We start from the raw sequence: 26394 nt of genomic DNA, 5'->3' as shown, positions 1-26394 counted from the left end.
GATCTTACTGAGGTATACAAAGTTATGAAGGGCATAAATTGGGTAGATAGGAAGAAGCTTTTCCCCTTGGTAGAGAGGAAATAGCAAGGAAACATAAGTTAAGGTAAGGGGCAGGAGATTTAGAAGGGATTTAACATGACATTTTTCACCCAGAAACACCACAGCACACAAGGCTATGAGCCAAATGGTAGAAAATAGAGCAGAGTGGATAGGTGCCAGATGAGTGGTGCGGACATGCCAAATAACATGCTATTGTGCTGTAAAAACTCTATTACTCTGCAACTCGTACCCTAGTGAGAGTTAGTATCTGTGGAACTTGTACCCTACTGAGAGTCAGTGTGTGTGTAATCCATATCCCTGTGAGATTCAGTGTGTGTGGGATCCATATGCTAGTGACAGTCAGTGTCTTTGGACTGTGTATTCCAGTGAAAGTCAGTGTCCATGAAATGTACACCCCAGTAACAATTCGTCTCTGTGGAACCTGTACTCCAATGACATTCACATGTTCAGAAAAGGAAGAAATCTAGCCAAAAAAAAATTTCCAAAAGCAGCAAAATTCCCAAAATTTAACAATCTCAGTGTCCTCACACGGACAACATGTTCAGAGATGATTCATTCATCAAATCACTGTGTTGCTGCTTGTGGTCTGTGTGTTGTGGTTGCTCAGCCTGTTCTTGAGGGAGCAGCTCAGTCCAAATGAGAAAACCAATGGCTGCTGATTATACTGGTGGCCTTGGACTCAGACAGAATTTCAGTGACTGATGCACAAAGGCTCCAGTCAATCGCCCACACTTTTACCATCACAACCTGCAATCTGGGGGATGGCAAAATCCCATTACCTTCATGAATGCACTGTTGTTAAATAGGGAAATGTCTTCTCAGACCCTGCAACCTTGTTAGGAAGGCTCGGGCTTGGGACCCCGACATTAACATTGAACTCATTGGCAGGAAAGCACAAAAATTATTTAAATCAACTCCCCAAGAGCACAGTGGGTGTAACTACACCACATGAACTGTAGTGGTTCAAGAAGGCAGCTTACTCCCACCTTCTCCTGGCCTTGCTGGTGATTCCCACTTCCTATAAATGAATACAAAAATGTTGGAGCTGTCCCACTTTTCTTTCAACCAAGTATTATGAATTTAAAAACAAAATTTTCAAGCTGGAAACACAACAGCCGTAGATTGGCAGCACAACTGAGTGCCAATGCCATTTGTGTAACCTTGCTGTATAATGCAAGTGTATCTGGGTGTAATTCCAGAGCTTGGAAGGATATGGATTTGTTTGTAGGATTCATAACATGCTACTATCTGAGAGTTCACTTGGGATTGACTAAGGAAAGAGGAGGGAAGGAGACAAACTGGAGGATAACTCTCCTTGACCACTCAAGCCAAAGCTCTTTACAAAGCACTCTGAAGCATTGTCAAGAGGTACTGACAACCTCCCAGCTTCAGAAAGGTATTGTGGAAGAGAAAACGATTTTTTTTAACAGAAAAAATTAATATCAACAGAATAACACAAATACCTACAAACACGCTTCTTATTTTTACTGCAGGTTTGTTAATTCTCTGAGTAACTTCTAATTTATTTTTTAAATAAATGCTTGATGGGCCAGATGTAGGATGCAGCAGAGGTAGGAGGCTCCTACCTCAATTCCCAGTCTGGGATGGCCACAGTCAACATCTGCTCCATATAAGCTCAGGCAGAAAATAAAAAGCCAGGTTCTTCCACCTGATTACTCTTCTCTGACTCTGCAAGAAAGGGGCTTTGTGTGGTCATCAATGAAGGGAGAGAGTCAAGAGTGTGGTGATGGAAAAGCACAGCCGGTCAGGCAGCATCCAAAGAGTTGGAGGATCGATGTTTCAGGCATAAGCCCTTCATCAGGACATTGATTCTTCTGCTCCTCGGATGCTGCCTGACCGACTGTGCTTTTCCAGTGCCACACTCTTCGACTCTGATCTCCAGCATCTGCAGTCCTCACCTTCTCCTAATTGAGGGACGGAGTCAATTCTTCTCTAGAGCCAAATTATCATGAAACCTGGTAACATGAAATAAATACCTGAGGATTGACATGTCTATGGATCCTGCAGGCTAGAATGAATCAGCAATTCAAGAGGGACAAAACTGGATAGAGAAAACAATGCCCATTAACAGCAGCAAATACATAAAGGGATTCTTGTGAGCTTTTGCATTGATGTCCCACTAGCAAACTGCACCCTCACAATTCCTTTTCAATTTTTTTTCCTCTGGAATTTGGAACTGGGTACCACAGAGGCCTCAGAGTCTCGAACTAAGTTCAAAGACGCCTACAGTTTACTCCTGTGATTCTTGCTGTTTCAAGTATGCTCACACTAACCATTTCACTTCCCTAACCTCTTCTGCACCCCACCATCCCACTACAACAAGGAGATCAGCAGCACTCGGAAAGTTAAGGGAGTCAGAGGACAGATTATTCCCTGTGCTGTCTAATATGATGGAATTCCTTTCACAGGAATCCTCTGAAAGGACGAGTGCTCTTTAGATAACAGCAGGTTTCTAATAAAACTGAAACTATGTCAATTTAAGGCAATAAAGCAAAACCACACACACAACATGGCTCTCTCTAATCTTAGAAATACAAAGGTTGCCACTTTGCAACATGTTTAAACTGTTAAATGGAAACAAGCAAGAAATTATATAGATGTCAGTGCAGCCTTGATACAGCAACTTGAGCGCTTCCGTTTGTCAGTGTCTGAAATTGGTGGGGAATCAAGGGGATTTGCCAGCTCTGGAGAATTAGAAAACCCAAAGGGGACTTGCAAGTTAAACAAATCAGCACAAACTGGAAGCTACAGGGGTAAACCATCACCTCTTCCCCCTTCCCCCCATCACTGTTCAGATGACATTCTTTCAGTCTAGCCGTTACTGGAGGGGCAGAGAGAGTTCAAGTCTCACGTTCCACTCTGTTGATCTACGCGAGGGGTACAGGCTCCGAAGTTAATGGAGGTGGTGGCTGAAGTGATGGCGGGGAGGGAGGGCATGCTTAGTTGAAACTTGTTGGGAAGAGGCTGAGTGGCTGGTTTTCATTGGTGGGCAGTGGTGAGCGGTAGCCCTCAAAGTTGCGCGGGATACTTCCGCTGGTGGAACCGGAACTGTTGCTCAGGGTCTCGATACTTCCTTCTCGCTGGAGCTCTGTAAGAGAAATAGGAGAGAAACCTTTAAACCTCCGGGGTATAGAAATCAAAGGAAATCAAACCCTTCTTGCAAACTTTCCCCTTTATGTGGAGAAACGTCTTGTGGGGTACATTTCCTGCTAATACTAGCCACCCACTCGCGAGGTACTCAAGTGACCATGCTCTCGGAAAACTGAAAAAAAACTTGAACTTGTAGAATAACCTTTAACAGCTGCAACATACACATAAAGCTTTACAACTAATTAAATAATTTTGAATTGTAGGGATTTAGGAAGCAAAGCAGCCAGTTTATATACAGCGAGATTCCACAGCAATAATGCAATAAACGGCAACAATCTGTTTGTTTAGTGAAGCTGAGAGAGGAATAAATATTGGTCAGCACGTTGCTTTTCTTTGAAATAATGCCATTGAATCTTTTACATCCAGATGACAGGGCAGACGGGTCGTGGTTGTATGTTTAATTCAGGAACAGGAACCCCAGCTGATTTCCACCCTACAGCACCCCCTCTCGCCCCACCGCAGCCGAGTAGGGTGTGTCACCAGACGAAGTCAGCAATGGCCAGAGATTGAAGCAGGCCTGTGAGACTCAGTTCTGTACTGGAGTGTGCAATTACCCACTGAGTCATCACGTACTGGAAGCCGATTCTTTCTCAAAAAGCGACAGCAATGGTTTCATTAAAGAGGACTGAGGGAGAAGAAAGAACGTCGAGGAGTGCGTTATGCCCCGCTCAATGATTCACTGCTCTGACTAAAAATCTCTCAATAAGAGGCAACATCTGGAATCTATGCTTGAAGTTTGCTTTTGATTACTGGAATGAATGTTTAATCTATTTAGTACTCTGCAGGCACTGTTTCCTGATTCAGGAAATGTGGAGGGGGCAGGTGGCGTGTTTCTGTGTCCACATTAATGCTTTTCTGACACCCAACAACTGGAGCTGGAGGCGGGGGTGGCCTGCTATTCCTTCTTTGGAGATAAATCTCCTTTAAAGCAACTCCACTTCCCCATCGATGGCACAAGCAAGGCTTCGAGGTACTTGATGACAGGCTATTATTCCCCTCTCACAGTTCAGAGGGACTAATGACAAAATTCTTGTGTTTTTTCGAGGATGGAGGTAGATGCTTGTTAAGGAAGGGAGTGAAAGGTTATCAGGGTGGGTGTGACAGTGGAATTCGGGTTGCAATCAGATCAGCTATTATCTTATTGAACAGCTGAGTAGGGCTGAATGGCCAGCTCCTATTTATATGGTCATTTGTAAAATTAGCTTAATTGATGCAGAACACACCAGATAGAGATTGTACATACTTCAACAACTGTTCAGTTGAGGTCAATAATTTGGCTTGCAGGATCAAAGGCTCTGAAACCCAATGGCACAGCGAATCATTACCTCTGTACCAGAAGACTCATAGACTCACAGCAGATCAGTCAGTCCAATCATACCAACCAGATATGTTAAATTAATCTAGTCCCATTTGCCAGCACTTGGCTCATATCCCTCTAAACCCTTCCTATTCATATATCCATTCAGATGTCTTTTAAATGTAATTGTACCAGCCTCCACCACTTCCTCTGACAGCTCATCCCATACACACACCACCCTCTACATGAAAAATGCCCCTTATTGTCCATTTATATCTTTCCCCCTCACCTTAAATCTATGCCCTCTACTATTGGACTCCCTTACCCTGGGAAAAAGACCTTGGCTATTCACCCTATCCATGCCCCTCATGATTTTATAAACTTCTTTAAGGTCACCCCTCAATCTCTGATGCTCCATGGAAAATAGTCCCAGCCTATTCAGCCTCTCCCTATAGATCAAATCCTCCAACCCCAGCAACATCCTTATAAAGTTTTTCTGCATTCTTTCAAGTTTAACAACATCTTTCCCACAACAGGGAGACCCAGGATTGAATGCAGTACTCTAAAAGTGGCCTAATCAATATCATGTATCGCAACATGACCTCCCAACTCCTATACTCAATTTACTGAACAATGAAGGCAAACACCTTCTTCGCTACCCTGTGACTTCACCCTTAAGTAACTATGAACCTGCATCCCAAGGTCTCTTTAATCAGCAACACTCCCCAGGACCTGACCATTAAGTGTATAAGTCCTGCCCTGATTTGCCTTACCAAAGTACAACACCTCACATTTATCTAAATTAAACTCCATGTGTCACTCCTCGGCCTATTGGCCCATCTGATCAAGGTCCTGTTATAATCTGAGTTAATCTTTTTCACTGTTCATTACCCCACCAATTTGGATGTCATCTGCAAACTTACTAACCATACTTCCTATATTTACATATAAATCATTTATATAAATGACAAAAAGCAGTAGACCCAGCATCAATCCTTGCAGCACACCACTGGTCACAGGCCTCCAGTCTGAAAAAGGAACTTTCCAACACTATCCTCTGTTTCAGACATTAAAGCCAATTTTGTATCTAAATGGCTAGCTGTCCATGGATTCCATTTGATTTTACCTTGCTATCCAGTCTACTATGCGGAGCCTTGTCAACAGCATGCTGCAGTCCAAATAGATAATGTGCACAGCCCTGCCTTCATCTAATTTATCACTTATTCAAAAAACTCAATGAAATTAGTGAGACATAACGCTTTCCTCCAAGGTTATTTTTATAACCTTTAAACTCAAACTTAATTTTTTTCCTTTCATGTCAGCTGTCTGTCTCCCACCAATGACATAAAAGGGGTCACTTTCATTCATCAGTACAAGAATGGAAAATGGAGGCTTAAGCACTCAGATAAAATCCAACAGTGAACTCAGCAAAACATCTTGACATTTATCTAAATTAAACTCCATCTGACATTCCTCGGCTAATTGGCCCATCTGATCAAGTACCCATTGTACTCTGAGGTGACCTTCTTCACTGTCCACTACACCACCAATTTTGGTCTCATCTGCAAACTTACTAACCATATCTCCTATATTCACATCCAAATCATTTGTATAATGACAAAAAGCAGTGGACTGAGCAACGTTCCTTCTGGTGAGAATGTGGAACACTGTCAAAGATGAGGTGAATCAGGGTGGGAAGAAGCTGACATTGCAGAAACACCTGCATGGACCGGTTGGGCTGAATGCCTTGTTTCTGATCTGTAAATTCTATATAATTCTGAGTCACACTTCAATTGGAGGAAAATCGAGGCCAGTCGTGCAAATAAATGAAAATGATCTGTTTGCAGTATAAGTAAATAACCTTGCAGATGTCACTGATCTCTGGATGCTGTTCCATGGTTAGTGGTTGTGTAATCCTTAAGTGTGTCCTGAACAGGAGGGAATATGGATACATGAAAGTGGAACAAGGCACCTTGGGTGTTTGAGCCTGCTCCACCATTCAATAACATCATAGCTGATCTGATTTTAACCTCAGTTCTATATTCCTGTATATTCCTGATAACCTAACTACCTCTGCCTTAAAAATAATTCAGTAATCTGCATTCACTACGTTTTGAGGAAGGGAATTCTAAAGACTTGCAATCCTCTGAGAGACAAAAAAAATGTTTCTTCATCTCTGTCTTAAATGGGCGATCCCTTATGAGCCCAAGTTCTAGATTTTCCCACATCATTGAACATCATTTTGACATCTACCCGGTCAAGTCCCCTCAGGATCTTATGTTTCATAGAGTCAAGGTCATAGACTCATACAACATGGAAACAGACGCTTTGGTCCAACTCATTAATGCTGACCAAGTTTTCCAAACTAAACTAGTCCCACTTGCCTTTGTTTGGCCCACATCCCTCTAAACCTTCCCTATTCATTTACCTGTCCAAATGTCTTTTAAATATTGTAACTGTACCTGCATGTACCACTTCCTCCATTGAATAAAAGCCTAGCCTATCTAACCTTTCCTGATAAGGTAATCAGCTCATTTCAGGTATTAGGAAACCTTCTCTGAACTGCTACCAATGCACTAACATCCTTGAATAAGTACGATGGCCTGTGTACTATGCACAGTACTTCAGATGTGGTCTCACGAATGCCCTGTTTAACTGAAGCATAACCTCCCTACTCTTGCATTCAATTTCCTTCACAATATACTATAACATTGTATTAGCTTTCTTGATTACTTGCCATATTTTAGAATTGTTACAATATTACTTCTTAAGCTAGAGACAATATCCATGGCAGGCACATCCCGCTCAATACAGGACAGTTCTTTATAATTGATGGTGCTGCTAAGAAAAACCTTCCTTTGAGCGATTCATGCCTATTTTGCCAAGGTTGGTCCAACAACTGCCCATCCTGATGTTAGGTATGACAATAAACAACAAATTCTGGAGTGACTGTTATACTGTGAGGCTTAAATTTTCCATATACCAGTTATAAAAGATCCTAAATGAAGTGACTTTGGGCAATTGCAACTTAACTTGCATGGATTCTGATCCATTGTTTAAAGTTGTTCATGGCTCAACACGAAACTGACAATTTCATCCATTGATGCTATAATTACAACTCTGCATCGGAGACTGGAAGGGTGAAGTTGGGCTGCTTTTCAAATCCTGGGCTTATGACACATGGAATAATACATTACAAAAGGAGGCAATTTTCATCATTGGGCCTGTGCTAATCCTCCAATTATTTACATTCAGCTGGATTTTCACCCAGGGCACTGCAAATGTTTACCTTTCACTTATTTATCTTTTTGCTTGAATCAATCATCAATTTTCTTTTGAATGTTACTACTGAATCTGTTTATACAATTCTTTCCAGGTAACACAGTGCCAGGAAAGCATAATGAGAACCTGATCCTGAACTTAACCACAATGAGGTGTCTCTTGGCCAAAATGGGGTACTCTTGTGGCACTGTCTGCCAGCCACAATATCCTTTAGGGAGAGGTGGAATGAAATCTGTAAGAAAGTAAAAACCGAAAGCATGGCCCGATTTCACTTTCTTTGCAGACCTCTATGTCTTATATCAGAAACATACTTTTCAGTTTTGTGAACCTCCACCCCCTAATCTTCGTTGAATTCAGGAAGTTAAAGTCCTAATTTGATTGTGTGTTGAGACTAATGAATTATCCCACACTAATACTTGACTTATCCTGTCTGATTTTCCATCTTCATCTGGTGCATGGACCAGCTGTCTCTGGTTAGACGTCTCAGCATTAACTGCATCGCATCCAATTGAAAAATAAACATAGGCCAAAGCTGTAATCAGACTCTCAGCCTTTTTCAGTCAGCTCCTGCATTTGAAATTCATGGTTTGTGCGATTTCTGGCTTTTTTATTTCCATCACCCACTCTATTCTGTCATCTCTTTCCCTCCAGGAGTCTCCTGTCCACCTGGTCTCCTTGATGTGGGTGGAATAGTGAGTGACCCACTCTGTGCTCAGCTGACAACACAATGAGATGGCCAGTTTCCCAGATAAGGAGTGGGAGAAATGTGTTACCACCAAAGAGTGGAAATTACATTACCCATGAACCTCTCGGAAGCTACACTGACCCCACTGTACACTGCTGGGACCATGATCTTATTTTGCTGGCCGTGAGAATTTTGCATAGAATGAATTTTGGGAAGTGTCTAAGAAATGAACATCACAATAATTAGGAATTAACTGACAATCTCATCGACTGGGTTTTTTGAAGAAGTAACAAAGAAGATTGATGAGGGCAGGGTGGTGGACATGATCCATATGAACTTCATGTAAGGTGTTCAACATGTTTCCATATGGTAGATTGGTTGGCAAAGTTAGATCTCATGGAATATATGGACAGCTAGCCATTTGGATACAGAACTGGTGCAAAGGTAGAAGACAGAGGATGGTGGTGGAGGGTTGCTTTTCAGATGGAGGCCTGTGATCAGTGGTGTGCCATAAGGATCGGTGCTGGGTTCAATACTTTTCGTTATTTGTATAAATGATTTGGATGTGAACATAGGAGGTATAGTTAGTAAGTTTGTAGATGACACTAAAATTGGAGGCGTAGTGGACAGCGAAGAAGGTTACCTCAGAGTACAACAGGATCTTGATCAGATGGGCAAATGGGCTGAGGAGTGGCAAATGGAGTTTAATTTAGATAAATGCAAGGTGCTGCATTTTGGAAAAGCAAATCAGAGCAGGACTTATACACTTTATGAAAAGATATATGGGAGTGTTGCTAAACAAAGTGACCTTGGAGTGCAGGTTCATAGTTCCTTGAAAGTAGAGTTGCAGGTAGATACAATAGTGAAGAAGGCGTTTATTATGCTTTCCTTTATTAGTCAGAGCATTGAGTATAGGAGTTGGGAGGTCATGTTGTGGCTGCACAGGACATTGGTTAGACCACTTTTGGAATACTGATCTTCCTATCGTAAGGATGTTGTGAAACTTGAAAGGGTTGAGAAAAGATTTACCAGGATGTTGCCAGGGTTGGAGAATTTGAACTATAGGGAGAGGTTGAATAGGCTGGGGCTCTTTTCCCTGGACAGTCGGAGGCTGAGGGGTGACCTTATAGAGGTTTATAAAATCATGAGGGGCATGGGTAGGATAAATAGACAAAGTCTTTTCTCTGGGTTGGGGGAGTTCAGAACCAAAGGGCATAGGTTTAGGGTGATAGGGGAAAGATATAAAAGGGACCTAAGGGGCAATATTTTACGCAGAGGGTGGTGAGTGTATGGAATGTGCTGCCAGAGGAAGTGGTGGAGACTGGTACAATTACAGCATTTAAAAGGCATCTGGATAAGTATATGAATAGGGTTTAGAGGGATACGGACCATGTGCTGACAAATGGGACTAGATTAGGTTGGAATATCTGGTTGACATGGATGAGTTGGACAGAAGGGTCTGACTCTATGAATCCACAAAGGACGGGTTGTGTAGTGAATGGGAATATTTGTGTTGTCATATTTGGAGTCCTTCTGAATATTAAGTGAGCACTCATATGCATCTGACCTACACGTCTTTTGAAAATGCGTGTAGTATGAAGGGAGTCTTGAGGATGCCATCTTTGAGATGAGACATTAAGGCCAGGGCATTATTTCAAAGAGTTCTCCTTGTGACCTAGCCAATATTCATGTCTTGACTGCAACTATTATGTGGTCATTATTTCATTGTGGTTTTTGTGAGCTTACTGTATGCAAATTGGTTACTGTGCTTTCATTGGTTGTAAAATGCTTTCGAAAATCTAAAAGTCATGGTAACTGCCATAGAAATGCAAGTATTGCATACTGGAGCCTACCAATCATCACAGCTCAAATTCTGTGCCAAATTCTGCCCCCGCTGTAGCCTTTCAATCAATGGAATGCATGTTGTTGAATTAGCCTGAGCAGTCAGCATAACCAATTACTTCTAATGACTAGAAAATCAGGAATGTCTTGAATGGGAGGCAGTGACAACTGAGCCCAGATCTCTTGTCTCCATTTTTCTCAATCTTGCAAATTGTATCCTCATGTATCATTGAGGTAACACTGAAGTAATGCCCTCTGAAGGTATTACTCACTATAATGGACTCTAGGCAGTGGGAGGCACACGCTGAAAATGTGTTGCTGGAACAGCGCAGCAGGTCAGGCAGCATCCAGGCAACAGGAGAATCGACGTTTCGGGCAAAAGCCCTTCTTCAGGAGTGGGAGGCACACTTCAGGCATGCACATAATTGATGACAGCAATGGAAATGGAAGCAACAGGGTGAATTTTGGAAGCCTGGGAAGGACCTTATCAAATAATAGAGCAGGCTTGATGGGCTGAATTACCTTTCTCCTCTATTTCCTATGATCTTGTATCTTTATCACGCCTCAAAGATGATGAAATATGTGTGCCGAAATTTCAGGCCCAGGGGGGTGAGCATGCAGGATTGAAATGCAAACTTTTGTGCTGCCAACCTGGGTACCAGCTGCACAAGTAGTGGATACCAAATCTGGTCAGTTAAAGCCTTTTAGATCTTATTGACAGATGGATGCTGTGGTGAACAGTGTAGCTGGGTGGAGGTGGCCTCTTGACTTCCTTCGAGACCACTCCTACTTGTCATTTAGCTGCAGAAGGCCTTATACAATGGCCATTGAGGCCATTTTTAAAGTTTGAAGTAAAAAATTTGGAGAGAGGCCACTTCTACCTTGTGGTGCTTTCTCTCTCACTTATCTGAGATGACAGGCTGCTGCTTCTTTAGTGCTCGAGAGCTTCCCATTGGTTCTCTAACTTTAACAGCACTCTCTGACAATTTATTTGCCAATTTGGGCAAAATCACAAAGGACTGTCTGTTCGAGACACCATGTGGGTTTCTGATCTGCTTTTGACCATGATTGCTTGGCCTCAAAATCATGCCTATGAAGTGTCCACATTGAATTTTTTAAATTAAAGTTTCTATTTTTTTAACAAACTTATTTTTGGAAATTCCACAGTAAATAACTCACCTCCTGTCTCTCCAAAGCCTGTCCACTCTTTACAAGACAGCAATCAGGAGTGTGATGGAATAATCTCTACTTGTCTGGACAAGTATAGCTCTCAACAATGGTCAAGAAGTTCAACATCACCAAAGGCAAAGCACCTTATCACACCTTATACATTCACTCTCACTACTGACCAAATAAAATAAGCACAGCGTGGCAACATTACATACTATGTCTGAAATGTACTGCAACTGTTTGCCAAAACATCTTCAACAATACCTTTCAAATCTGTGACTTCTACCAACTAGAAGGTCATGGGCAGCAGTCACGGGGAACAGACCTGCAAGTTTTCCACCAAGCCACACCCCACTCTCAGTTGGAACTGTATTGTGGTTCCTTCATTGATACTGGATCAAATCCTGGAACTCTTTCTGTAACAGCACTTTAGGCATACCTACACCCTGTAGGCAGTTCATGATCACCTTCCCAAAGACAATTAGGGATGGTCAACAAAGACCCTTCTGAAAAAGGGTCACTGGATCCGAAATATTAACTTTGATTTCTCTTCATAGATGCTATCAGACCTGCTGAGTTTTTCCAGCAATTTCTGTTTTTGTTTTTGTTTCTGTTTCTGATTTCCAGCATCTGCAGTTCTTTCTTTTTATGATCAACAAATGTTGTCCTTGCCAGCAATTCTCACATCTCATGAATGAATAAAAGAAATTCTGATTTCTTCCAGCCTACATTCATTCATCTCCATTCAATCATTCCTTCCTCAGTGTAATTATTGCTGAATGCCTGTAATACTGCCTTCAATTTCTCTTCATAATCTCTCCCTCTCTGTGCCCCTTCTGTCTGTTCATTCACCATTTTGACTTTGCTCTTTTACTCAAAATGAGCTACAATATTTTCATTTTTACAACTCACAGCATACTTCTTTCCATTTCACTCCCCTAAAGCTCACTCTTCATGTATGAACTTCAGCAGGGATACTGACAGACTGCTTGTCTGCAGTGAACACCTATAGCAGAAGTCAGATTACCTTTTCCAGTCACTGTCCATGGCACTGAGACTACTTATACTCTTCAAATACTGCCCCCGAAGACAGACAGTTTGCTCAATAGGGACTGAACTTGGAAGCTTCCTGGTCTGAAGTAACAATATAGCAGGCCGAATGCTGCACTTAGTCTGTCTCACAAGCTGTCAAATGTTTAAACATACAGTACGGTGACGGTGACCTTTTGCAGTTAACCATCCATGCAAATACATATTGACACAAAAGCAGGCCCAGCTCCAGCAGCTCTGACACCCACTCACTTGGCCACTAGTCAGCCAACCCCTTCCTCGGAAAAAAGGCCAGGACATCACCTCCTTCTAATTTATCTGAAGCACGGACCTTACTCAGCACAATTATTGTGTGTGTGTGTGTGTGTGTGTGAGACTTGTGTGTCCGTGTATGTGTGCGCGCCTGTGTTAGTTTTACCATTATTTTAATTGTAGTATCACTTTAAAGATTCTCAAAAGTTTATGTGGGCTTGGCTTTAGAATCCACTGATCTGTGGTGATTGCAAGTGGCAGAAATCTTTGTCGGCAAAGGAGGTTTTGAAGTCTCTTCGTTGCAATGGGTGGGTCATGACCCTTAATTACTGCCATCTTAAGACTTCCCATAAGAAGTACTGAAAATAATTTAATGGTTATGCATCTTTAAGATTTTTTTCTCACGTTAAAAATAATCTGCCTATTTATGGGAAATGGGATTTCTTTTCCCCCAGTGCTGTTTTGTTTTGATAGCTGGGAAAGGTGTGTGGGTTGCAGCAGTGTGAGAAGAGCTGGTGGCTAGGGCTCAGCAATAAGTGATTTCAACAGCTCAGTGTTAATACAGGACTAACGATGATTAACTACCGATTTGATCGCTGTGGCCTGACTCTCTGCTTAATGATGTATCTCTGGTTTATGGACTTTGGTTTTTAGATGAACTGTTTCACATTCCTCCCCATTTCACTGAACACCTGAATTTCAACATGGATTGTCCCGAACTCTAGTAAAATACTTAGTAGGAAATCAGTGGCAAGTCTCTCCACTCCTGGAGAAATTGCATCCAAGGTTGTTTTCAGCTGATTATAAAATAAATGTATCCATTTATGTAGCACCTTTAACCTGGTATAAAACATCTAACATCAGAACAGTAATTAGAGAAAAACTTGACAATGGGCCAAAAAAGGAGATTTTAGGACAAATCAAAAGACTGGTCAAAAGGTAGGCGTTGAGTAGCATCTTCGAATATGGGACGGGGTGAAGTGATTTAGAACTCACAGCCAATACAGCTAAAGGCACAAGCCAATGCCGAGATGTAGGATGTGGGGGATGCACAAGAAGCCTGAACTAGGGAAACATAGCGATCTCAGAGAATTACAGATGATTAGACAGATTGGTGAGATGAAGTTAAAAAGGACTGGAAATCCAAGATGACAATTTTAAACTGGAAACATTGTCAGCAAACACTGAACTGATGGGCAAATGGGTTTTGGTGTGAATTAGGATACAGACAACAGAGTTTTGGATGAGCAAGTCCAAAGAAGGTGAAAGAGGATGATTGGTCAGAGCAGCAGAGTTTTATTGGTCAATCAGCCCTATTAATTGTCACAGCAAGACATCAAAAGTCAGAAGAGGTTGAGGTGCTGCTTTGAACGACCCCTGGATAAAAGTAGAGAATTAAATATCTTGAATACTTTCAACATGATTCTATAAAGATTCCACCCACATGTAACAAAACCTATTTACAACATCATATAGTACAGCCACTGCCATGTAACTTGAGGCATGTCTAGATAGATTCAGAAAATAAAATTCCATTGCAAGACCCCCTTCAGCTTCCGACATTTACACAATCAGGACCATCATCAAACAGATCTCGTCAAGTGTGCCAGGAAGAGCTGAATCCTACTCTGAATCAGGAACTAACCTTCAGATCAAGCACGAGCAAGCGTAAATAGTGACAGAGTGCCTGAGCCATTGTCCAAGACCACTTTTAATTTTTGGATGAGTCATTAAACCTAGGTACCGTCTGCTTTCTCAGATAGATGCAAAAGATTCCATGGCACTAATACAAAGAGGAGAGGTGTTATCCCCAGGGTCTGGGCCAATAGTTATCAATAGAACAGATCATCTAACCATTATCTTGTTCGCAGGAATTTGCTATGTGTAGATTAATTGGTGCATGCCTTACATTAAAAAAGTAACAATGCTTCAAAAGTACTTAATGGTTGAAACGTGCTTTGGGAAACAAATGATGGTGAAAAAGTAAGAAGAAAAGTAAATCTTTCTTCTTCTTTCCATTTTTATTTTTCATTTCTCTATTTCCTGGTACAACCCAGCTCAACACAGGGGAGGTGGATCACTCTTCAGTTAAATGTGGATTTCCAAACCCATAAAGTAGATGGCCTTTAACATGATGGATAATGATCTCCAGCACAAGTTGAGAACTAAGATGGAGAAGGAACAGAAAGAAGTGCATCATTTTTGATGGCCTCATGATGTCCAAAAGCACTTCAAGTCAATAAATGTTCATATGTAGCTGCTGTTGGAATGAAGGGAAGTGTGATATCCAATTTTCACCCAGAAAGCTTCCAAAACAGCAATGAGATAATTGACCAAATTATTTTTCCACTATGTGGACCAGAAAATTGTGAGAATCTCACCTAAGCGTAGTGTTATAGAATTGGTTATATCCACTGAGAGGACAGAGGAAGACTTGGTTTAAGGAGTCATTTAAACGACATGATCTCTGACAATGCAGTTCTCCACTAGTAATGTGCAGTAGTTTCAGCCTTTGCTATATGTCTCTGAAATTATGTGCAGAAGTCTCTGAAGTGAGACTGGACTTCATTACTTTCTGATGTAGAAAGGACAAGAAAGATCAATCACAATTAAACTTTTTGCTTTTTCATAGCAATCAAAGGCCACTGTCCACTGAAGGTTCAATCCAAACACAGCCCTAATTAGAAATGTCTTGAAGTACAGAATGGTATTAAGAGGGTTAACTTTGTTGTCTCTATTCAAATTCACATCAAGTACATTTGCCAACACTCCTGTATTTGTTTAGTGTCTGGTCCACTTCCTTCATTGATTTTAAAATTCTCATCTTTATTTTTCATTCCTCCTTGTCCCTCTTGTCTCTCTCTAAATCTGAAATGTAGGTGCCTTCATTTGGCTGGATCTAAGCTCTGGAATGCCCTCACTAATCCTCCCTAACTCACTTACCACCTTTAAGACACTGTTTAAAATCTCCCTCCTGACCAAAACTTTTGTCCAAGCTTTTGATGTATTGCACCATAGACCTTAGCGAGTTTTGAGAAGATTTGTAGCTCAGGTTGAGGTTTTGGATGTAGGTTTGCTCGCTAAGCTGGACGGTTCATTTCCAGACGTTTTGTCACCTTATTAGGTAACACGCAAAGCTTTTGATCACCTGTTCTTTTGTGGCTCAGAGTCAAATTTTCTCTCGCAATATTCTTTAAAATGCGTTAATAGGTAGATTAAAGGTGGCCTCGAAAAATGCCTAGTTGAACATATCTTTGAGCTGAATCTTACATATTCTTGGTAAAGTGAGAATCCTGCCGAGTTCTGTGGAGTGTTTCTCCCTACGAGGCTGAACGAGCCTTCTTGCTGCACCTTACCAAACCCACTGCATTAATTGCCATTTGTGATCTTGTGTGGACAGGTAGGAGGCTGGAAGAATACAGCAAGCCAGGCAGCATCAGGAGGTGGAGAAGTAGATGTTTTGGGTACAACCCTTCTTCAGCGCTGGGGTGGGTGTAGGGGGAGCTGCAGATAAAGAGGATGGCAGGGGCAGGGTGGTGAAGTGGCATAAGGTGAAGACAGGTAGAGGGTATGACCTGGTTGGTCAATGGGAAGAATGAATCCGGTGGGTGACAGGGAGGAGAGGAAGAGAGGGGGGGGGGGGGGTCTGGGAAGGGAGTCGGAGAATGGGAAGGGAGGTTATTTGAAATTGGAGCACTCAATGTTGAGTCTTCCAGGCTGCAGGCTGCCCAGGCAGAAGATGAGGTGTGCTTCCTCCAACTTATGGTTTGGTTCGTTGTGGCAATGGAGGAGGCCAAGGATGGTCATGTCGGGAAGGGAGTGGGAAGGGGAATTAAAATGGGTGGTGACTGAGAGATCCGGTCAGCCCTGCGAATCTGGCTGAGAGGCTAGGCGAACCGCGCCCTACGTTTACGTTTGGTCTCCCCGAAGTAGGGAAGACCACTTTGGGAGCACCTGATGCAGTGAAGTAGGTTGGAAGAGAGGCAGGTGAATCTCTGTCTCACCTGGAAGGACTGTTTGGGGCCCTGGATGGAGGTGAGGAGGTGGTGTATGGGCAGGATTTGCATCTTTTCTAGTTTCAGGAGAAGATACCTGGGGGTTCGGTGGGGTGGGGGGTAGCGTCAGTGGGGAGAGTGGCACAAATAAGGACTGTTGAAGGGAACGGTCCTTATGAGAGGCAGAGAGATGTGGGGAAGGGAAGATGTTCTTGGTGGTGGGGTCTAGTTGGAGTTGGCAGAAGTGTTTAAGGATGATGGCAGGTGGCAGGTGTGGACAAGGGGGACTCTGTTTTTATTGCATTTGGAGGGGGATTTAGAGCAGTGGAACGGGGATGAAGGTGGTGCAGTGTAGGGCTGTCTGGATGACAGAGGGAGAAAAAGCATGTTGTTTGAAATAGGTGGACATCTGTGTTGCTTGGGAGTGGAATGCATCCTCTTCTGAGCAGATGCAGTGGAGGCAGAGGGACTGGGAGAATAGGATGGCGTTCTTGCAGGATACTGGGTGGGAGAAGGTGTAGTCCAGGTAGTTATGGGTTTGTGGGTTTGTAGTAAACGTCCGTCTGGAGACTGTTGCCAGAGATGAAAATGGAGAGGTCAAGAAAGAGGAGGGAGATGTCCGAGATGAACCAAGTGAATTTAAGGATAGGATGGAAGTTGTAGGCAAAGTCAATGAACTGCTCCAGTTCAGCCTGGTTGCAGGACACTGCACCAATACAGTCATTGATGTAACAACGGAAGATTTGGGGCACAGGGCCTGTGTAGGTACTGAAGAGGGATTGTTTGACATAGCCGACAAAGAGACAGGTGTAGCTAGGGCTTATCCAGGTGCCCATGGCCATCCCCTGGATTGGAGGAAATGGGAATAGTTGAAGGAAATGTTATTGAGGTTGAGGAGCAGTTCAGTGAGGCGAAGGCGGGTCTTGGTGGAAGGGGATTGGAGGGGTCTGTTGGAGAGGAAGAAGTGGAGGGCCTGGAGACCATCCTTGTGGGGTATGGATGTATATAAGGATTGCATGTCCATACTGAAGATAAAGCGCTGGGGGTCGGGGAACTAGAAGTTACTGAAGAGGTGGAGGGCATGGTTGGTGACACGGATGTAGGGGGAAAGTGCCTGAACCAAGCGGGAGAGGATGGAGCCTTGGATCTCATGGCAGGAATCATTTCTGATTTCCATCCCATCTTACCATGCACTATTCCCAGAGATACCTGCTGCTCAGCAGAGGTCCTTCCTAAGATCAGCGTCCCCTCAGCTGTGCCAGTTTCCAAAACCCAATGTGCACGACAAGAATGCTGCCATTTGTGCAGCTTGTTTGTGGAAGGAATGAGGAGAGATGTTGGAGCTTATCTGAATGGACCTTGTGAATGGGGTGTTGGAGAAGAGTCCTCTTCCCATAGAATTGGCAGAGGAAGCAAAGTCACCATACCATGCCATAGCATGATTAGAGATTGCCATCTGGGTCAATACCATCTCTCGGGTAAGGACGACTGAACAGCAGTCCTGGGAGAACTTCAATGAGCATCTCCACTCCACCAGGGTATGTCAATGGTTATTACATTTCTTAAAACTTTGCACTTCATCATTCATGTGGTTGCCCCTATAGACACTTTGAGTTCTGCCTGTAGCCGCTTCATAGCACACTTTAGCATTACTCCTTAGGCATTAATGGTGCTAAATGGTTGGCATCAAGCACCAAATACATAATATAGGAGCAGGGGTAGGAATGTGGCATGCATGGCATAGATGCACAGAACAGTACATCTAATGGTGACAGGGAGGTGTAACACAAAGGGGTGGTCAATGTTGCAGGATGGCCAGGAAGTAGGGACCTTGTGTGCCTGTTTTGCTAAGATTACAAGTATTGGAGGGTAATGTTGTTCCCATGGGAACATTGGTTGCAGATGCAGGTCCCTCCCTCACAAGTCAGCTCACTTACCCCGCACATTGCAAGTTCCTTTGCAGCCGTTCTCCTCAAAATTGTGCTCTGCTCTTGTGCTTCATGATTGGAATGATAGCGAGCGGTCCTCTGCCAGTGGTTTTCTGCTTCAGCATTAACCGACTGTTGGGACCCCAACATCAGCATCTCCTTTCTACGTGCCAATTCCGTCAACCCCACAGATTTCATACTTTCCCATTTCATCACTCAAGATGTGTACATGTGACTTCAACTGCATAGCTGTTCTGCCATCCCTTCCCAAAGTACCCCATCCCCTTGAGTCACCTGACTTGCCAATGCTGGTAGATGCATGTGTGCCTGATTACAACAGTCCGTCCTCCTCAAACAAAGACGAGACAAAGGATTGACTGTCCCTGCTGAGCCATTGTCTTCCTGTGCAGCCAACCCTGAACAGACGCTTGTCCTTGGTGAAGCCCAGGACTGTTGTGGGAGGCTGCCCTTGACAAACCATGCTGAGCCTCCATGAATGCCCCATGAACTCCCCAAAGATTTTCTGATGGATTAAACTGCTTGTTGCAAATGCTGTGTGTTTGGCATGAGGCTGAGGCTACATGGTACAAGTACCAGACTGATCATGGAATCATAGAACACCGACAGTGTGAAAAGAGGTCATTCAACCCATTAAGTGAGCAGTGACACTCCGAACAGCATCCCATCCAGAACCCAACCCCATCCTAACCCTGTAATCTCACACTTACCATGGGCCAATCCACCTAACCTGCACATCTTTGGACTATGTGAAGAAACTGAAGAACCCAGCAGAAACCTACGCAGATGAATGGCAGAACTTGTAAACTTCACACAGACAGTCACCCAAGGCAGGAATTGAACCCAGGTCCCCAGCACTGTGAGGGAGCAATACTAGCCATTGTGCTGTCAGTTCACTGTACCACACTGACATCTGGCTAGATTAACTCTGACTGTGGATTGTTGCACAGCATGACCCCTTGCCTTGTTGTGTGACTGTGTCAATTGCCAAGGGGAAAGTGAGGACTGCAGATGCTGGAGATCAGAGTTGAAAGTGTGGTGCTGGAAAAGCACAGCAGGTCAGGCAGCATCCGAGGAGCAGGAGAATCTGTTCCTTTGATGCTGCCTGACCTGCTGTGCTTTTCCAGCACCACACTTTCGACTGTGTCAACTGCCAATGCAAGACATGGCACAGCAAGGCAAGGAATGCATGCTGTGGGCGCACTGATAGGCATCATGAAGGAACAAGAGATCAGCCTCCATAAGCAACCTGGTCCATGCCATGAAATGGGCTCCTTTTCCTGGGTGGTACCTGTACCCAATGCAGCTGTACACTGCTGGCGATGACCTCCTGAAAGTGCTGTGTCAATGCCTATGGTGGAAAGCTACATGTGGTTGATGCTGATGGATTGTGCCATGCTCTGCAGTTTGGATGTGGGCAAGATGAAAGTCTTAGGGAACAATAGCAAGCTGAATCTCCCAAGTACCCACTCTGATCTTTCCCAACAACTAGTGTGTATGATAATTTTGGTAAGATCACAAATTGTGCTCTGTTAGCTGTGAACAAACCATTTAGCAGCAATAATGAGCACCAATTGGGAATATTTCAATGAGCCAACACACACTGCAGCACAGAGGAACTATGCAGAGCAGAGGAAAATCACCTATACCCTGTATTCAAAACACACAATGAACACAGTCCACTGATTTCTCAGCAACAAACCCAAACAAGCAGACAAAACACGTCCAGAAACTCTAGCCACTCTCCCCTACATCAAAGACATCTCGGAAATGACTGCCAGACTACTCAGACCCCTTGGCATCATGGTAGCCCACAAACCCACCAACACACTAAAACAGCAGCTAATGAACTTGAAAGACCCTATACCGACAATGAGCAAAACTAATGTCATTTACAAAATACCGTGCAAGGACTGTAACAAATACTACATTGGACAAACAAGCAGAAAACTAGCTACCAGGATACATGAACACCAACTAGCCACAAAAAGACATAACCTTCTCTCATTAGTATCCTCACATACAGATGAGGAAGGACAACACATCCATCCTAGGGCAAGCCAAACAAAGGCATGCACGAGAATTCCTAGAAGCATGGCATTCCAACCGGAACTCTATCAACAAACACATTGAGCTAGACCCCATCTACCACTCCCTGAGAAAAGGACCAGGAAGTGACTTCACCACAGGAAATAACATCACCACAGAAAATGACATCACCAACCCAAAGAAACCCAGACATATAAATAGAAAGCAGGTTTTTCAGCATTGCTTTGCATGAGGCCCACTGAAGATGTTACCTAGTAGGGTAATGATAAGTTTGGAAATGAACCTTGCAGCTCAGCGAGCAAACCTTCATCCAAAACCTCAACCTGAGCTACAAATCTTCTCAAAACTCGCTATGTCCAATTCAGGTTTTGGCCAATTTGGTATCCCCCAGGACATTGATAGTGGGGGATTCAGTGATGGTAATGGCATTGAATGCCAAGGAGAGATGACGGCATTCTTTCTAGCTGGAGATGGTCATTGCCTGGCACATGGGTGGCTTGAAGATTAATTAGCGCTGATTAACTCAAGCCCAAATGTTATCCACATCTTGGTGCCATGGACATGGACTATTTCAATCTCTGAGGAACTGTGAAAGGTCCACAGCATTGACCTCCAGTGCCTATATCATTTCTGACTACAGAACTGATTTCTTCCCTTGTTTATAAAGCTACATCACCTCCTTTTCCTTCCTGTCTATCCTTCTGAAACACTAAGTACTCTTGGATATTCAATTCCTAGACCTGATCTCTCTGCAACCACATCTCAATACTCGCTACCAATCTTACTCATCATCTTTATTTGTGCTGTTAACTCATTAATTTTACTTCGAATGCCTCATGCATTCAGTTACAAAGTCTTTAAGTTTGTTCTATTATCAAATTTTCCTATATTTATGTAAGTCCTTGAGCAAAATAATGTTCAATATCGTGTGCTAGGCTCTCTTCTCATTGAGGATGGAGATATTTGTGGAGCACCATCCTCTTGTAAGTTGTTAAAATGTCTACCACCATTCATGGCTGGATGTGGCATGACTGCAGAGCTTCATCTGATTTGTTAGTTGTGGGATTGCTTAACCCTGGTTACTGCATACTGCTTTTGCTATTTGGTATGAAATCACATACTCTGCATTACAGTTTCACTAGGTTGACATCCTGTTTTTAGTTATGCCTGATGCTGCTCCTGGCATACTCCCCTCCACTCTGCACTGAAACAGATTTGACCTCTTACTTGACGATAATGGTAAAATGGGATGATATGTTCAGGCATGAGGTTACAGGTTGTGACTGGATACAATTCTGCTGTTGTGATGGCCTACAGTGCTTCATGGATGCCCAGTTTTGAGTTGCTTGATCTATTCGGAGGAATAGGTCATTCAACCCCTTGAGCCTGCTTCACTTCCAATAAAGTCATGACTAATCTTATTGTAACTTCAAATCCACATTCCCATTTATCCTGATAACTATTCACTCATTGCATTACAAGAATCTATTTAGCTTTGCTTTAAAAGCATTCAAGAACTCTTGTCTACCAACTTTTCAGGAAGAGAATTCCAAAGACTCACAACCCTCTGAGACCAAAAATGCAACTAATCTCTGTTTTAAGTGGACGACCTCTGATTTTTAAACAGTGGCCCATGGTTCTCCCAGTAACAGGAAACATCCTCTCCACATCTACCCTATTAAGGTGCCTCAGCATGTTTCAATTAAGTCTTTCTTATTCTTCTCAACAACATAGACTTTTCTATCCATCTTTGTTCCATCAGTAACTTTGGAATCATACCCTTATCCTTTCATCTAAGTAATTTGTATACATTGTAAACAGTTGAGGTCCCAATAGCACACCATGCAATACATTCTGTCAAACTGAAGAAGATCCAATTGTATCATGCTGATTCCTGTAAGCCAGCCAATCATCTATTCATATGCTACCCTCTACATCATGAGTTTTTATTTGCCATAATAACATTTGATGTGGTACCTTAGCAAATGCCTTCTGGAAATGTAAGTACAATAAATTCACCAGCTCCTCTTCTATCCATAGCATTTGTTAGCTCCTCAAAAAACTCAAATAGACTGGTGAAGATTTCCCTTCCATGAAACCATCTAACCTCTTTGTTAATAGCACCATTTTCCCTTTGACAGATGTTAAGCTAACTGGCCTGTCATTTACTGCTATCTGTCTCCGTCGCTTTTTGAGTAATGAAGTTATATTAACTCTTTTACAATCTAATGGGACTTTCTCTGAATCAAGGAAACTTTGGAAAATTATACCAATGCATTAATTATCTCATTAGCCACTAGTTTTAAGACCCTAGAATGAACTCCACCAGAATCATATCCAACAATTTACTCAGTATTATTTCTCTGGTAATTGTAATTCATCCCTCCATTCTATTTCCAGATTTATCTGTGCTCTGGAACATTACTTGTGTCCTCTGTCATCAAGATTGTTGCAAAATACCTGTGCAATTCATCTGCCATTTCATTATTTTCCATTATCAATACTCGAATCTTACTTTCTATAGGACCAAAGCTTACTTTTGTTTACTCTTTTCTTCTTTAAGTACTTACAGAAACTCTTATTATCTGGATAGAATATAGATACAAAAAGTAAAAGCAGATACAAAAAGAAAAATATATATAAGTTTTATAAATTTTAAAATAGATCAGCTCATTGTCTTTGTTGATTTGTTATTTGCTTTTGATTTCTATTTCTGAAGGTGAAGAGGTTCAAAACCTCAAGTCAGAATTCAGCGTCTCCACAGATGAATAGTTGGGGTTGTTTGTACTGGTGAACATAGTAGGTACAGCATGTTTTTTGAGAGCGAAAGACAATTTCTTGTTTTTTTTATTAATTCTGCAGTCATGGCAGTTGCAGATTGCCTGGATCCTTGTCAGAACCAGGGTAGATTCCTGAAAGCCTTTCTTTTTTGAGCTAAGAACTTTCTCTCATATGCTGTCTCATGAGATTTTCCTGGGAGTTCTGTTTTAAAGTGGCGTGTTGCCAGGTAATTAACTTAAATCATGATGAATCACTGTCCCACAAAGCAAAGTCCATTGTGCTTGAATTTCATATATAGGTCCTTCCAGTCTCTTGTTTGTTATCTCAAAAATGTTGAATTCCCACACTTTTAAGAAGGTCTCAAAGTGTTGTCCAAGAGTTAATCGAATTTCAGTTCTGATTAAGAATCATATTGGTTTCCAAATGTGAACTTTGTTTCTCTTTCCACAGATGCTCCCGGACCTGCTGTCAGGTCAAAATGTCAGTTGAATCCAGCACTCTGTGCCTAGGAGAGTGAGTTCCAGATTTTCATTACCATTTGCATGAAAAATGTGCTTCCTGCCTTAATTCTGGAATATCTGGTTTTCCAATTACAATGCTTTGGCTTGAACTCTCTACCAGGGGAAACAATTTCTCCGTGTTTGCACCATCAAGTCCTTTCACTATTTTAAATATGAGAAAGTGAGGACTGCAGATGTTTGAGATCACAGTCTTAAAGTGTGGTGCTGGAAAAGGACAGCAGGTCAGGCAGCATCTGAGGAGCATTCCTGATGAAGGGCTTATGTCTGAAACGTTGATTCTCCTGCTTCTCGGATGCTGCTGTGGCCTGCTGTGCTTTTCCAGCGCCACATTTTTCAACTATTTTAAATATCTCAATTAAATCATTCAACCCCCTGAAATCATGGGAATACAGGACAGGCTTATGGTATCTGTCCCTATAATTTCACCCTGTAAATCCTCATGTAAATACCATTTTCATCCTTCAATCTGGGCTGAATTCATATCCACACCATAATTATACTTATCGTGGAGACCACCTGTCAATGAACAGCCAGATGGCACAATGCAATGTAAACCACAGATTGGAGATCTTGGCTCAACTCCTAACTTCAGTTTCTGGATTAGTGCTGCTGGAAGAACACAGCAGTTCCGGCAGCATCCAAGGAGCAGCGAAATCGACGTTTCGGGCAAAAGCCTCCTGATGAAGGGCTATTGCCCGAAACATCGATTTCGCTGCTACTTGGATGCTGCCTGAACTGCTGTGCTCTTCTAGCACCACTAATCCAGAATCTGGTTTCCAGCATCTGCAGTCATTGTTTTTATCTCCTAACTTCAGTTTACTGACCCACCCTGCAGATGGTGCTTTATGTATCTCTGCCAGGCTGCCAGGTGCAATTCTGAGTGGACTTGAGGGGATTGACCTACTAGAAGGCAAGGAAAATATAATCTATAATATCTGATCAGCGAAGCATAAGGAGCGATACTGGTGAGGATCGTAGAATGGACAGTCACTGCAGTTGGCCACTTGCAGTCTCCTGGGTCATGGAAAGCTCTCAATACGAAAAATCAGCTGAATGAAAAACAATCCACAATGAGCAATGGATCTTTGGTGGCATTTATGCATTTAGTCAGAAGACATATGACGCCAGGTTATAGTCCAACAGGTTTATTTGAAGTCATGCTTTCAGAGTGCTGCTCCTTTGTTAGGTGAACTATAACCTGGTGTCGCGTGACTTCTAACTTTGTCCACCCAGTCCACCCCGGGCACTTCCACTTTATGCATTTACTTCTGTTCCACAATTTGCAGTGGATCAGCTGATGAACTCACCTGCCTCTCATTACAAGCCCTGCACCTATCATATCCCACTTATTTAAAATAAATCAATTATTTTTACTAGATTATTCAGATTTTAGGGTTTTAATGGGCTTGTTTCTTAACAGAAAGGATTTATTAATTGAGTTGTGCCACAGTTGTGTCATATTTTGAAAGAACATGTATTCATACAGTTTCTTTTAAATGACACAGGCTGATAGCATTGAAAGTGGAGATTAAGGCCAGGCAGGCCAGTTGTTGGAATATCACAACATACCTTCTATTTCAAACTGATACCATGAATATTCCACCCAAACTTATTAAACAGCAACAAATTGCATTTCCATAGCATCTTGTATATCACAAAATTACCAAAGCAACTTTAGATGAAGCAAACAAATTTGGTACTAAACTACATAAAGAAATACTAGAGCATTTCCAAAAACTTGGACATTATAGTGATTGGAACCAGGTGGATCTTGTTTACTATGAGATCCTTGATTGCATTTGTTAATCTGGGCCAATCAGGAAACCCTGGCTGACCAATATTAACAGGCGATTTTGTCCGCGCTCACCCCAGCCCGGACGGAATTTCACATTGGCCCCAAGGTCCCGTACTTCCCGCGGGAGCCTGTGCCCCACAACCTGAGCCGCCTCCGAAATTTTAATTTTGTTTTGTTTAGGGAGGTGGAGAGAAAGGCCCTGTATCGACTGCTGCTGCACACCATCCACCTCTTCTCCCTCATCCACCGTCCGGACACGCCTTGGCGTGCCCATTTGCCACCGGGCGGTGGGGATCCCCAGTGGAGGGCTCTCTACGCGGGAGTCCTCCCCCTTTCTCTCGGGGATCTGGGGTGGAGGGTGCTGCACGCAGCAGTCCCCTGCAACCGCAGATTGCGGTGGTTCACGGACTCCCAGCCCAACTGCTTGTTCTGTGGCGCTGTGGAGTCCGTGGACCACCTCTATATTGGGTGTGGGCGTTTGCACTCCCTTTTCGATTT

The 26394-nt window shown here is 42.8% G+C and overlaps 1 protein-coding gene across 2 annotated transcripts in view; it reads right to left on the bottom strand.

Moving 5' to 3' along the window:
* Nucleotides 1-1915: 1915 nt before the first annotated feature.
* The window catches only part of bcas3 (BCAS3 microtubule associated cell migration factor), a 1214579-nt gene continuing 1190100 nt past the window's right edge, over nt 1916-26394 (bottom strand). For both annotated transcript variants that reach the window (XM_043718095.1, XM_043718097.1), the window contains one exon: nt 1916-3169. In XM_043718095.1, the coding sequence (XP_043574030.1) occupies nt 3021-3169 (149 nt within the window). In that variant the 3' untranslated portion in view covers nt 1916-3020. The remainder of the gene's footprint in view (nt 3170-26394) is intronic.

Source organism: Chiloscyllium plagiosum, chromosome 28 (assembly GCF_004010195.1).
Source record: "Chiloscyllium plagiosum isolate BGI_BamShark_2017 chromosome 28, ASM401019v2, whole genome shotgun sequence".
Classification (NCBI taxonomy): Eukaryota; Metazoa; Chordata; class Chondrichthyes; order Orectolobiformes; family Hemiscylliidae; genus Chiloscyllium; species Chiloscyllium plagiosum.
The sequence above is the reverse complement of the archived record's forward strand: the minus strand, read 5'-3'. Positions and strand labels throughout refer to the sequence as shown.